Here is a 15,426-nt window from a genome sequence, read left to right on the forward strand (position 1 = left end):
AGCGAAGCAATGAGTTGAGAATCATCTCCGGATTCTTGTATCCCATGCATAGTAATCTCCTTATCCCCCAGCCCCCTTCCTCGTTGCCCCACATTGCACGCTCAGGGACTTGTTTGCCAGCGGGTGGCCTCGGCAATCCGGACCGCGCGCTCCTACAGCCCACGGATGCTCTTCGCCCCAGCTTCCCTAAAGGTGCCTGTATTCGCGTGTGCTCGTAACCATGCTGCGGTGTTCCCCCTTCCCCGCCTCACCTCATCCCCAGACATCTCTTGCCATCATTTCATGCACCCTTGTCTAAAACCCCGCGCTTCTCCCCACCCCCGCCAGGCGCAGCACCCCCTCCCTCGGCTGCGCCCGGAGGGGAGCAGAGCGGACAGGGGCGCGCGGGAGGCGCGCAGAGCTTTCGGGCTGCAGGCGCTCGCCGCGCCTGGGGAATTGGGCTGTGGGCGAGGCGGCCCGGGCTGGCCTTTATCGCTCGCCTGGCCCATCGTTTGAAACTTTATCAGCGAGTCTCGCCACTCGTCGCAGACGCGAGCGGGGGGCGGGGGCGCGGCGAGGCGCCGGCGGCCGTGACGAGGCGCTCCCGGAGCTGAGCGCTTCTGCTCTGGGCACGCATGGCGCCCGCACACGGAGTCTGACCTGATGCAGACGCAAGGGGGTTAATATGAACGCCCCTCTCGGTGGAATCTGGCTCTGGCTCCCTCTGCTCTTGACCTGGCTCACCCCCGAGGTCAACTCTTCATGGTGGTAAGTACACGCGCGCGACCGCGGGGGTATTTTGGAGATCGGAGTGGGGACCTCATTGGCCACATAGACCCTTCCTGGCTGCGTTTCCCCGCGGCCGCAGCAGTCTCGGATTCTGGCCCGAACCCTGGCTACTGCCCTCTTATCGCCCCGTGGTGAGCCCCTTCTCTTTTCCCGGAAGATCATTTCAGCTTTGACAACTCCATAAAACCACATTCCCCCACCAAACGAGAGTTCCGATGTTTGGTTTATTTGGATCCAGCTGAGCGACAGCAAAATCAGCCGATTTCTTATCCTGTTGAGAGACGTGCTAGCCCGGTCTCCAGCTCTAGCACAGACGTGTGTGTGTGTGTGTGTGTGTGTGTGTGTGTGTGTGTGTGTGTGTGTGTGTAAATTCACCTTGAAAACTACAACCGCCTCCCCCGCCCCACCCCCCTCCCAAAACTGCCTCAAGGTAAATCGACGGGCCAATTCAGGCAGTCAGGAGTTGTAGAACCCAAAGCGTGTGATTTTGTATTATTTCCCGTCCTTCCACATTCCAGGTTCACCCCAGTGGGGCGGAAGAACATTTTGCTGCCTCCAGGTAGAGACTATGGCTTTAATGCAAAGCTACAACCCCGGGTCTGTCTCTAAGATGTTACCCTGTTCACAACCGTCCCCGCAAAGAGTAACTTTGCTGCTTTCCTTTGTACTTTGGTCTGCAATTTATTTATTTTTGCATAGTGATGGAATGTTGAACCATAACAGGTCGCTAAAAGTTCCAAAGGCAGATTCCTTCCCCATCTAGAAACTGTTCTTCATCTGCCGACTTTCTGGTCTTGGAAAGAGATAGAGTTGATAGCCCTGTAATTTCCTTGCACCTAAAAGTTTCAGAACAGATATTAAAATATTGATTCAGAGAGACCCGTTATTGTAGGCTAATTTTTAAAGAATCTGGTAAGGGGTCTCAGCTCAATCACAGTCTAGAGCAGGGAAATGTTTAGGAAGACACTGGAGCTCTTCAAAGGAGCAAGGCAATGCGCTGATGGGAAGAGGGGTTCAATTCCTTCCTAAGCCGGCTTTGAACAGGGAGGCGTTTAGCCTTGACATTGCTGACACAGGATCAAAGATTGATTTATCAGACTGACCATTTTTCAATAAAATGACTATTTCTGTTTCCATGGGTGTATAAACATTATTTATTGCTCGGGCTTTTTGTCACATTGTCTCTCAGCTGTCACTTAAATATATTTTTTGGAAGTCACAGCTGTAACGATTTTATGATCATATAAAATAATGAAAATACAAGAAAAAGACATTCTCCTTGTTTGATCGCTTCAAAAGACACCTATGGCAGCTTGGGTTATATAAAAGGTACCTTTCTAAACATTTCACGACTAATAGAGAACATCTGGGTAGAGATGATGATGTAATTTTTTGTTAAAGTTTCTTTTCAAAAAGTACTTTATGGAGCTATAACACTGTTTGATTCTTCCAAACATTTAGTGTCCTTAATAACAATAGAAAGAATTTTTTCCAAAGGATCTTTATAAAAGCCAAAAAGAGCTACAAAATGGAAATGTTTAAAAGGCTCTTCAGTAAGGAAAGAACAGCCTGTCTGTGAGGAGAGTGTAACATCAGATACCAGCAGGTGTTGATTAGACAGATACAGACAGTTCTTAAGACATTCTGTCAAATAAATGGGAACGAAGAGCTTCTAAGGTCAGCTTCCCTCAAAGCCAAGTCCAGACACATTGTGTCACTGAGATCTGAACCTTCTTGAGAAAAGTCTTCCACACATTCTCCCTAAGACACATTGCTTCTTACCCATCATTCATTTCTCCAGATGCCGACCTTGCCTCTGTCCCCCCGCCCAGAGCATCATCTGGTGGACCTAGCTTCATGTCCAACAGAAGTCATCACAGCATTTTGGGGATGACTTCTGCAAGATCACTCACTATGCCTGCCTGCCTTGGCTGTTTCTCCACTACATTTAAAAAGTAAAAACCCTTGCTTTCTAATACCACCAGAAGGATAAGGAATTCATATTTGAAAAGTGCTTTGAACTCCTTAGTCTCCCAGGAGCACCGAGTCAGGCCTCTCTGTTCACGTTGCCCTCACCTCTGTGTTGGTTTGTCCCTTATAGGTACATGAGAGCTACAGGTGGCTCCTCCAGGGTGATGTGCGATAATGTGCCAGGCCTGGTGAGCAGCCAGCGGCAGCTGTGTCACCGACATCCAGATGTGATGCGTGCCATTAGCCAGGGCGTGGCCGAGTGGACAGCGGAATGCCAGCACCAGTTCCGCCAGCACCGCTGGAATTGCAACACCCTGGACAGGGATCACAGCCTCTTTGGCAGGGTCCTACTCCGAAGTAAGTCCCCTGCCTTCACCCAGCCCTATGGCTCTCTACTCATGCACAGCTCCCTCACCCTGTCTTCAGAGACCCTGCTTATCTTCTATTGCATTTTCTTCCGTCGGAAGTTTGTTCTGTTGGGCGTCATTGTCCCTGTTTTATAGGTGAGGACTAGAGAAATCAAGGAACATGTCTAGAGGCTTACAAGAGGTGAATTAAAAGGAAGAAGTAGAACCCCAGGTTGTTGTCTTTTCACTCTTTGCTCTGTCCATCCCTTCAATACGACACATCCTCCAGGTTCAGATTTCGTCTCTAAGAGACGAGAGAAGGAGCCACAAGTCTCTTTTGACTTTTTCCTTGTCTTTCTGGGGCTTCCTTCAGAAGAATTTGAGCAGATCATCAGGATAGAATCTTCAAATCTTTTCTCAGCAAAAGATGATCAGCATTGCAAAAACACCACGTAAGTGTTATTAAGAAGCAGAGACAAATCTCTACTCACCACTTTTCACCTTCCATTCAGCTACTCAGCCTTGAGTCACTCTGTGACTAAATTCAACATTTTTCCTACCAACAGATTGTAAATTCTTTAAGAGCAGAAACTAACCTATATTCCCTGTACCTTGCTTGGTGCCTTGTGTATTGCGGGCCCTGCCCATTCATTATGATGAATGAGTGGATAAACTTGTAGTGGGTACTTATTATTTTCCAGTTACATTTTAAGCAATAAGGATAGCTATGGGGGATAGAGGTGGGAAACATGAATCCATAGAGGTTTTTTCTTCCTTAACAGGAACCTTAAACATGTTCTAATTACGTAGCAAACTTCTTAAAAGTTCTGAATATGGAAAGTAGCTTGCTAGCTAATGCAAAATTAAAGAAAATTAATTGAAAATCATATTTTATTTTCAAATAATGCCCATCTGCTAACCTGGCATTATTAGCATTCTCCAAGAACTACCACAGCCCATTTGCTATTCGAAAATCTGACTGATAACACAGCAGTTTATGTGCAAACCCCCAAAATAGGAAACTTTATACTTGTTTTTTGCCTACCCCCCCCCCAATTCCTAAGAAAATCATCCGGAATGTGCACTTGGTAATGCTTAACAGAGGGTGTTTCTATCATGTAATCATCACAGCCCTAGGGTTTTATGAGGCCAAATGCATAACTGAATGTCTCTAAAATCCCCCAAGGGCGTAGTACTCTCATTCTTAGAGTATCCCTAAAGTTAATTTACTGCAATATTCTGCAATTTTATTCTCTAGTTTAAGAACTATATTCTTCTGCATTCCTTTTGGAGTTTCGATATGACATCGCAAATTTTTGAAAGGTTAATAATAAATTTCAGCTTCATGGAATTTTAAGACTTCACCTAGATTATCTCACAGTGAATCAATTAAAGAAACTGGACCTTGTCAAAGAGAGTTTGCAAATATCTAGAACAAGTAATCTTTGGATAGATTATGCATGGCTCTCAGTGTTTAAACGTATCAGGATTTTTTTTCAAAGTGCTTACAACCACTTTGCAATGATTTCAAATTAGATATGCATCTCATTTATAATATGATCATCTCTGGATGTATTAAGGTGTCTACATCTTTGAATAAAACCTTTAGATCACATATCAAAGGAAGCAATATTGACCAGTGATCCTAAAGAAAATATATCCATCAAAGCTGGGGATTCATTCATAAAATACTGTAACTTAATCTTGACACTATTAGTTTCTTCAGAGCTATAGAATTGCTGAGAGGAAGGAGGTTAGAACTAGAGGCAACAGCCAGGCTCACTCCTGTAATCCCAACACTTTGGGAGACCGAGGTAGGCAGATCACTTGAGGCCAGGAGTTCGAGATCAGCCTGACCAACATGGTAAAACCCCATGGGTGTAGTGGTACATGCCCTTAATCCCAGCTACTTGGGAGGCTGAGGCATGAAAATCACTTAACCTGGGAGGAGGAGGTTGCAGTGAGACAATATCTTGCTGCTGCATTCCAGCCTGGGTGACAGGACTGGAGGAAACAGAACTAGTTTAACTTAGTCTAGGCCTCAGGTAAATAAGAGATTCTAACTCATACTTCCGTCAGATTTTTTTTCAAATGAAGCAGGATACTTTGCCAAAGTACTCAGAACTTAAACCACTCATGCTACACAATTTCTTTCCATTCTTCACAGAAGGCCAGGTTCCCTCTCAAACATTTATGCAAACTATTATGACTGTCAGTGATGATTTTGTGTTGGTTATGGGAGGGCTGAATTTGGCCTAAAGCAGCTCATCTTGGAAATAATCAAGAAATTCCAATGAAGCTATCCAAAGATTTCTACAATTAGTTGCTTAGAGAGAAAGTTACATCTTAGAGTTGTGGACACCTAAATATGCTCATAGATGAATAGGAAAGGCAACAGGCAAGACCATTTATAAGAAGAACATAAAATTACCAAAATGTCCCATGGTCATAGAGAAATGGAGAAAATTTGCCTGTTTGGCTTTAGAGAGTCAGAGTAAGACAGAACAATTTTTAGAAACATTTGTAATTTACTCATTCAACAGACAGTTACCAGTCACAGGCAGAGAAACAAGGACAGAACTAGCAAATCTAAAAATATTCCTGCAAGAATGCACCTCCAAAATTCTAGAATTAGCCTTAGAAAACACAAAGGTAATTAGGTCTCATCCTTATAAATATTTTTTTATAAAGCAAATACTTTAAAGAGAGTCAAACAACCCATAACCTTCAAGAAACCCTAGCTTCTAGAGTTTTGCCTTCCTAGGTAACAATCCCTCTACCCCAAATAAAAACTGTGCCTATGTACTTAACAGACATTGCTTGATTTATCTCCATACAAAAATTAGAGAAACTTCAATAGCAACACATTGGGAAATGTAGATGTCACCACTTAGATTTGGATTTTGTTTCATTTTGTGATAGCTTTAAAAAGAATCTTTCTAAGAAGAGGCCCAAGATCAAAATTTGTTTTGTTACAAAGCCAGCTCTTGAAATGTGCTACTACTTCACACATAACATTTTAGTGATTCATCTAAACACTTAACTGAAAACATCTTAGGGCTATATCTACATGGTACCAAACCATCTGGAGGTAAAATGAAAAACCCAGTCAATGTGCTAAATTTTTAATTTAAATAAAGGAACATCTAGCTATTTAGTAATGTGTTTGAATAATAAATGACAAATATTTAGAAAAGTCATATTTTTACTTTGGAAATTATTTCTGAAATGAAGCAGATTGTGATTTGTTTGCTTTCAGTCAACATGTAATTGTTTCCAAGTTATACTAGGATGAATTCTGCACCTAGACAATTTATTTCTCTTGTTGCTTTCAAAGTACTGTCTGGTTACCTGATATACTATCATCCCCATCTTCCATGCCTTTCCCGTAACAGACCACCTCATAAAATGTCTCTTCTTTCTCCTTAAAAAATAAGACTAGTGCTACATACTTCAGCTTTTGGGAATTTCCTCCTCTATGTGATCTCTCTAAACATGGGCACTGGCTTCTAAATCCCAAATGAAGCTTTAGAAGATAAATGGGGTAACTATGGAAAAGGTATTTTCCTAAACTGTAAAATGGATATAATAAAAGTTTTATTTATCTGAAAGCCACTACCTGAGATTAAGTCACATTAGCATGTATTAGTCACCTTCTTTTACAAAACATCTCAATTCCACTTAGAATATCTGTGATCTATATAGTATAAGCTGGGACTCTTTAAAATAGCTCTCATAACCATCATATTTCCTCTGGGGAGGACTACCTGCTACCTATGGCGAATAGTCATGTAATTGATTTTACCTAACTACAGGGCATGATTGATTCCTTTTTTGATGGTTAGAGGTTTGGGGGGTAAATATTTTCTGAAGGCTGAGGTAAGTGCCATTTAATATGGTGTAGATATGTTTTCCTGATTTTTAATAATGAGACTAGCAGAGCAAATATTGCAAGGGACGTATAATAAATTTTAACACTGAATGACAAACGGAAACAAGCAGGGCTTCAATGCGAAAAGGTGGTTTGCTCTCCCAGCTGTGTGGTTCAAAAAGTCACACTCCTCTTGACATATTGAATCACCGAATGGTTCTCTGTTTTCTGCCTTGCATTGGCATTAGGTTGTCCAGCTTCTATTTTGATTGTTAATATATTTGCTGCAGCAACCATTAATAAAAGGGCATGCTAATAACAATGAAATACAGCTCCACTTGAAAAATGAGGTGCACACGGACCCTAAAGAGCCTTATATCTGTCACTATACCACAACACCGTGTTATGAGTTACTACAGATTATTAAAATAATTTAATGTAGTTATTGCACTGAAATATGTACCTTTCAGCCTGTAAGTGAAAGTAGCCTGTGCTCTAATAAAGAACAATTCTAAGAAAGCACCCCAAAGGGTTCTTGCCCAAGTCTAATTATAGGCGGTAAATTTGTTTCCTTCCAGAAAAACCAAAGAAAAACTTTTCACTGTCTTTTACCCAATACCAGTGATTAGTGCAGGTGTTCCAGAAGAAAGTAAATTCACCTTAATAGTTAGACATATAGTATGTAACTCAAGGATATTGCATATTGCCTTCAGCAATCTCTCAATTACTTATGAAAGTCAATGCCAAGCCAAAGCTCTCCCGTGTTAATGCAAGGGGCTGGTTACTGCCAGAATTCTCTTCCCACCTTGGTCCCTAGATTTCTTTGAATTCAGTATTTCATTCTCAATAATTTAAATGCATATGAGTATCTTCAGGAAGTCCTGGAGGTTTGGAAGGATTTTTTGAGGAAAGCTGTGGTGCCATGAGTTCCCAACTATATTGCGGAATGATAGAATTGTAGCATTCAGACTGTAAAGTAAAGAAAAAGGCCTAGAGATGCTATGCTCCTCTCTTCTAGGACATCTGGAGCTCTCTGTTGAAACAGGGCAAGCCTGTGTTTGAGACTAATGTGAAGCCAGGAGCTGGGCAAGGCCATCTTTTTCTTTGATACTCCTTATTTAAGAAGAGCTGCCATATAGATATCTAAATTGACAAAAACTTCTATTAGATAGAGATGATTCATATTAAAGAAAGAGCCCAGGCTCTGGAAAAGAACCCTTCAAGAATATCAGTACCTTGTTGTCTAGTGGCAAAGGTTGTCTGAAACAGAGCAAGTATTAAACAATTATCATATGAAAGTTATTCAGAAATAGTGCTACCGGACCACTTTTAAGAAAAGCATTTTTGTTTCAGGTAGTCGGGAATCTGCCTTTGTTTATGCCATCTCCTCAGCTGGAGTTGTATTTGCCATCACCAGGGCCTGTAGCCAAGGAGAAGTAAAATCCTGTTCCTGTGATCCAAAGAAGATGGGAAGCGCCAAGGACAGCAAGGGCATTTTTGATTGGGGTGGCTGCAGTGATAACATTGACTATGGGATCAAATTTGCCCGCGCATTCGTGGATGCCAAGGAAAGGAAAGGAAAGGATGCCAGAGCCCTGATGAATCTTCATAACAACAGAGCTGGCAGGAAGGTACGGAAATGCAACGGTGTTCATTTTGTAGGCTGCATGGCTTTATAAACCACTTAGGCAGAGCTTATTTTAAACTTTCCTAGAATTGATAAAATGCTGTGTAGTCACAACTTCCTACTATCCGCTAGCCATTTGCTGTTTGTTCTGAAGAATACCAACAACTAGGTTGAAATATTCCCACCCACACTCCACCTTCCTTCCTACAGCTAGTTGAAGGTGTCCACCCATTGCGTTTGGCATTGTGTTGATTCAAGTCTTTTATGGTCCCTCTGGACACTAATCATTTAAGCAGAAGATACGATCTGTGGGTTAGGATAGTGCTTCATCCTACATAGCAACGGTACATTGAATGCTTATATCTAAGGGATGTAAAGACCCAGAGCATCTTTTCTTACATGTATCATGAGAACAACTCACCAAGCATGATTCGTTGGCTTCTTCTAGATTTAGGGATGCCCTCTTTTGGAACCTGACCCAAGTCTCACTCATAAAAGCCCCACCTTGTTGTTTCTGGTGCTGGATAAGTGAGTGGACCAGGGGAAGACATGATCCCCAAAGGGTATTCTGTCCCCTTCTCCTCTAGACCTGATTAACTTCCTGGGCTCCAGTCAGTGTTCCCCCTCTAACCACCATTTGTTAAATGAGGAAACTGAGGCCCTCAAGGTACTCAAGGTCACAAGGAAGTTAGTAGAAAGGACTAGAAAGTCAGGTTTCAACACCTAGTCCAGGGGTGCTTTACCCTAGGATTAAACCATTTCAATGCCAATGTTCCGACCCATTGATGACCCATGTCTTTTGGTATGGTGGTATGACCAGAATAACTACAGAATGTAATGCTGTACTTGATACTTTTGTGTGGAAAGCATTAACTGGCTGGGTGAATCAAATATTTGTTCAGAACTATTCTAGAATAATCTAATTGCCAATAGGAAGAGATAACCATAATTTGTCTTTTATCACCACAACATAAAAATGTGTTTGATATTAATATATAAAGAAAAATCAGCATAAAATTGAACGGTCCCTGGGGGGGCTTTAATAGGAAAAATAATAGAAAAGAATGGATGAAAACCCCTTTACTAGGCTCCTGGAGAGAACAAATCTCATTCAAAGGAAGTTGGAAGGAAAGAACTCTTGCTTAGCACATGGTATAACATGAGTGTGACCTGAACTGTTTACAAATAGTACCTTTCTTGAACTTTAAAAATCAACATTCCTAATTTTCATGAATTTATGAACTTACAGTCACTACTGCCAAGAAAATAGACTATGGTTTTGCAATCCTACAACTATTGGTAATTACCGTTTGTGCAATGATTTGGATAAAAAAATTTACACTGACCTTTGTCCTAACATTGATAGTGCATGTATAAGTTATAAAGTGTGGTGTCTTTGATAGGAGTGTGCTGCTTAATCATTCAAACAGGGTATATGGTAGATTTCTCTATTTGGAAAGATAAAAGCATATGGTCAGATATTGTATCCAAAAGAACATTGGCTTATCAAAATAAATGTTAATTTCACTAAATAGGTCATTAGATATTGAATGTTTCAACTCTTCAAGACAATAGATCATACCTATTATATTTTAGGCCCTGAATAAACACAACTTTTAATGTAAATCACATGATTCTTCACCATGTAGAGGTGAACAGCTGTCAGGCCTCAGATATTCTCCTGCCTGCTCTGCAAAACTTAGGAGGCTACTTTTGATTGGAATAAAAGTGCACACGCTGACTTTTTAAAATGTGGCTTTAATTAATGGTGGGTGGGCAGGCTTTTTCAAGGAGATGCATGATGTCAGTGAATATGAACTTTAATGAGAGTAAATGTATTGAGATAAACATGCGTCTCTAATTCTCTTCTTGCGGTCATTAGACCCCCAGTCTCTACTCCCCCTTCGTACTAGCAGAAGGTCTGTGGAATCAAAATGAGAACAGGCTGGGCTTGTGTTTGAAGGCAGGCCTCCTGAGCTAAGCCTCCAACTGGCTTGGCTCTAGGCTCTAGAAAGCCCCCACCTCCCAGGGCTGACGGTAACATCAGTCCACTTTGTTTCTTCTTCTCTGTGCTTTTCAGTATTTTCCAAATTGGCCAATATGAACATCTACTTTTTAAACTGGGAGAGGTAGGGGAGAGCAATAAATTTTATTTTTAAAACACCATCTATTCTGAGATTGTTCTGTTTAGCTAATGTTAAAAGTCAGAATTCATCACTGCCATTCACCACGGGCCTTAATTTTTCCCCAATATTTGAACAATTTATTTATTATAGCAGTTGGTTAGAGCACCCTCATGTGTCTCTGTACTGTAATATCATTTTAGATCCTCTGTGCTATATCATTTATTTTAATCACAGTTTCAGCAGAATTTATAATGATTTTTTTCTTCCATGTTTACTTGAATGCTCATCCTTGATTGAGTCTAGTTTTCCACCTCCAATTAGGACTATGAATAAGTACCAAAAAGATAAGCCTGTCTTGTTCAAAACAAATATTTTATCAAGAAGGAAATTCTATAACATCCTTCAGCAGCTCTGTTTAGGTCTAAAGAAGCCATGCTACAAAAACTTCCAAATTATATTTTAAGATATTTTTAGGTAAATTACATGCAAAAGGTCAACATCTGCCATTTATTTCCTTTAATGAGCTTGTAAACAAGCACTTTTTAAATTTGTCCACTCTTCCAGCCTGGGCAACATGGTGAAACTCTGTCTCTACACAAAAATACAAAAAATTAGCCAGGTGTGGTAGTGCTACTACCACAGCTATTCAGCTACTATTCCCAGCTACTCAAGAGGCTGAGGTGGGAGGATCACGTGAGCCAAGGAGGTTGAGGCTGCAGTGAGTCTTGATCGCACCACAGCATTCCAGCCTGGGTGACAGCACGAGACCCTGTCTCAAAAACACAAAACAGACAAACAAAAAAGTTAGTTCACTGTTTCTTCCAAGATGAAATAATGAAATAATCACAACTTCTTTAAACGTTCCTAAGGGAATCTGTATCAAAATAACTCATGTTCCCAATCTTACTGCCCTTCCATCACTCTGAAAGTTTCTATAAGAGTAAGAATTTCCACAAGAATAAGAGGAATTCCATGAAAATGCTTTCCCTAAAAGGTGCCTCTAACTGAAAAATAGAAAAGAACATGGGACTTCAAATCAGATGCACCTTGGTTCTAATCTTACAATATCAGTGGCTTTGCTCACTGAATCTGTTTTTCTCATGTATGAAAGGGCATTTTGTGGTGCTACAGGAAGACAAGTGTAAGGCAGATAGCACAGAACCTGGCATGTAATAGATGCTTAATAAAAGTTCCTTTCCCTTCTGTGAAGTTAAGATTATTTGTAAGTCAGGTAACAGAGCTAGGCAGAAGTCCATCCACCTGGAATTATTATTTAGGATTCAATCTGATCACTCCATCTATCTATAGAGTCATCTTCTATTCAGTTAACATACTTATAAAACCAGACATATAGTATTTTTCAATTTACAAAATACTGTCAAATGTTTTATAATTTGATCTTTCCAAAACCCCTGTAGGAATAAAAAAGAGCATTCATATTTCTACTTTTCAGATGAGAAACTGGCCCTGAGAGGGATAGAGAGACTAAACCAGGGTCATAGAATCACAGAGTACTAGATCCTGGGAGTTCACATCCGCCCCTGTTCTCCCATGTGCCCTTATCTACATTTCCATATTGCCTTTCTTGAGTATTTCTGAGGAAACAAACAATATTTCTATATGTACGGGGGGAAATCCAGTAAACTACCCTTGGAAGGTAGTTTACTGATGATTTTTTTCCTTTGTGTGTGTCTTCACACATTTTCTAAAATGAATGTGTATTGGTTTTTAATGGCAAGGAAGAGTTGTTGTAAGTGCTGAAAATTGAACAGCCAGTCATTGTGAGCACACCCAAACCACCTTAACCTTTTTGGAGGATTCACAAAATTTCAACAAACGGCACTGCAACATTCAGAGCTCTGTTCTTGTATTTTGGGACTAACTTTGGTTCGACAGATCATTTATTAAGGAATTACTTTGGGAAAGGCATCCATTTTGGTGCTAAATCAGTGTGGAAAAGAATAAAACAAAGCAGCCCCTGACCATAAGAAACTAAATTTTAGTCAAGGAGACAAGTGTAATACAATTGCAAGGCAAGCAATGCTATGTGGTATAATAACATCATCAGCCACATGGCCAGTTAGCTGAGGAGATAATGGTTGTATCAAAAAAAGAACTGGGTGTTTGAACTGGAGATAAAAGATTTCCCATGGTTGAGATAGGGAAAGCACTTTCCAGGATGAAGGGACTTCAAGACAAAGACAGATGTTGGAGCAGGAAGTGTATCATAAAGTTGAGGAATACAAGAACTCTAGGGTGGAGTTCAAGACTGAGAGTTAATGGGAACTGAGGCTGAAAATTTGAGTCCCAGCCAGATCTGGAGTCCTTTATTTATTTATTTATTATTTTTTGTGTGTGTGACAGGGTCTCACTTTGTTACCTAGGCTGCAGTGCGTGCGGTGGCGCAATCTCGGCTCACTGCAGCCTGGACCTCCTGGGCTCAAGCGATCCTCCCACCTCAGTCTCAGTAGCTGGGACTGCAGGCACATGCCACCATGCCTGACTAATTTTGGGTGTCTTTGCTTGTTTGTTTGTTTTTTGGTAGAGATGAGGTTTTGCCATGTTGCCCAGGCTGGTCTCGAACTCCTGGGCTCAAGGGATCTGCCCAAGTTGTCCTCTCAAGGGATTACAGGCCTTGAGCCACGGCACCCAGCCTGGAGAGTCTCATATACTGTGCGGAGACATTTGGATGCCACCAGGAAGACAAGAGGAAGGCATTGAACAGTGGGAGAGAAAGTTAAATACTTAAGTTTAATTTTCATGCATTTGTTAATTTCTCTAGAGTCCACTTTGATAGAGTGATAGCTATCAAAGTTCAAACCTTCTGTAATAAGTTTGAATTCATGACTTAAAAAATTAACTGGGCAAGGTGGCATGCACCTGTAATCCCAGCTACTAGGGAGACTGAGGTGGGAGGATCACTTAAGCTCAGGCATTTGAGACCAGCTTGGGCAACATAGTGAGATCCCACATCAAAAAAATAGATTTACTAGGAAAATTGTGAGAAATTTGTATTTCTTTGAATTTTATTTTTAGCCTTAAATATACATATAAGTACTGATATAGTAAGCTTCTGGGTGTTTATTAATATTAAAAAATTAGCATATGGCAACTGTGTTGATATTTACATTTTCAACATGATAGTTAATGTCATGATTGGCTACTCTACTCATTGGGAGCTCTTAGTTTAGGAGTTCTTGACTGAGGCATTATGGAGGATAAGGCCCTGGAATCAGAAAACTGGCTCTAATACTTGAGCAAAATCTTGCACAAGTTACCAAACCAGGGTTGCCATATGAAATAAAATACATATGCATATACACCAGGTGGTAAGCAAGCCTCAGGAGTAGGTACCATTATTATACACAGTTTGCATATGAGGAGACTGAGGTTTAGCAGGGTGGCCAGAATCAGCAAATAAATTGAATATATTTGCTCACTGAAATCATCTAAAATTCAAACTTGACTTGGCATCCTGTATTTTCTGTGGAGAAGCACAGAGGGTGAGGGGGTCCAAAATTTCTAGTTCCACTCACCATCCAAACAAGCACCACCCAAGGTGAGTGCTGCAGAGCACTAGGACCTGCCCCTGAGCATGAGCATGGCCTACTGGGCGCTGGGACAGACCAGATACTTCTAAGTTCCACCTGCAGAAAGTGCCTCCAAAGTAAACAGAAATGGATATTGTACTACATGTAAGTCAAACCTTACAAGCAAGCAAATCCAAATTCTAATAAAGACTTTTAAAAAGATGGTTTTTTTTTTTTTTTTTTGAGACCTGTCACCCAGGCTGGAGTGTGCAGTGGTGCAATCATGACTCACTGCACAAGGCTCAAGTGATCCTCCCACCTCAGCCTCCCAAGCAGCTCAGACCACAGGCATATGTTACTGTGCTTGACTAATTTTTCTTTTTCTTTTCTTTTTTTTTTTTTTTAATGTTTTGTAGAGACAGGGTCTTACTATGTTGCCCAGGGTGGTCTGAAACTCCTGGGCCCAAGTGATTCTCCTGCCGTAGCCTCCCAAAGTGCTAGGATTACAGGCATGAGCCACTGTGTTTGGCCGAGACTTTAAAAAATTGATCCCTTGATGCCATTTAAAATAAATAATAATAAATGAATAATGGGTGTGACCTAAGAGAACTGGGGCATGATGACAAAGAAATCCCACTCTTAGACAGTAGGGAATATCAATAGGAAAGAAAATGCCAAAGCCATACTGAACTGCAGAGCCACGTTGCTTTAACCTCCTATTCATCCTGACTCTCCCTTCAACAATCTTGAGCATCTTTATGGGGTATAAATTTCACCTAGTAGGTATTTGTTTACTTACTGGTCTCCTTAGTTCATGAAATGAAAAACATTTTTAAAAGTTAGATCAGTTCTGCCAGCCTCACCTCTGTCTTGTTGGACCCCAAAATAATATGTGCTTGATATTAGAGATCTTTATTTATCATATGAATCAAAAACTAACCAGAAGTCAAGTCCCAAGACAGGGAATAACTCTTAACAAAATTGTTACAACTCCATGTAAAGTTCTATTATTAGTGGAAAATGTTTTTTAGACTTGCCTCATTAGTCAATAAGAATTATTAGATATATGGTTAGTCAGTGGTAATGTTCTTGAATTCCACAAATGTAAATTCCACACCTTATATTTTCTAGCTAAGCCCACCCACAGTCACTGCTTTTAAAGAATGACAGTGCTCAAGAAATCACA

At 40.8% G+C, this 15,426-nt stretch overlaps 1 protein-coding gene across 1 annotated transcript in view; it reads left to right on the forward strand.

The window, feature by feature from the left end:
* The first annotated feature begins 528 nt into the window (after positions 1-528).
* The window catches only part of LOC105475541 (Wnt family member 2), a 45,886-nt gene continuing 30,988 nt past the window's right edge, over positions 529-15,426 (forward strand). The window contains exons 1-3 of the mRNA XM_011730896.2: positions 529-747; positions 2,870-3,096; positions 8,311-8,588. Of these exons, the coding sequence (XP_011729198.1) occupies positions 665-747; positions 2,870-3,096; positions 8,311-8,588 (588 nt within the window). The 5' untranslated portion in view covers positions 529-664. The remainder of the gene's footprint in view (positions 748-2,869; positions 3,097-8,310; positions 8,589-15,426) is intronic.

The sequence above is a fragment of the Macaca nemestrina genome, chromosome 4 (genome assembly GCF_043159975.1).
Source record: "Macaca nemestrina isolate mMacNem1 chromosome 4, mMacNem.hap1, whole genome shotgun sequence".
Taxonomy (NCBI): domain Eukaryota; kingdom Metazoa; phylum Chordata; class Mammalia; order Primates; family Cercopithecidae; genus Macaca; species Macaca nemestrina.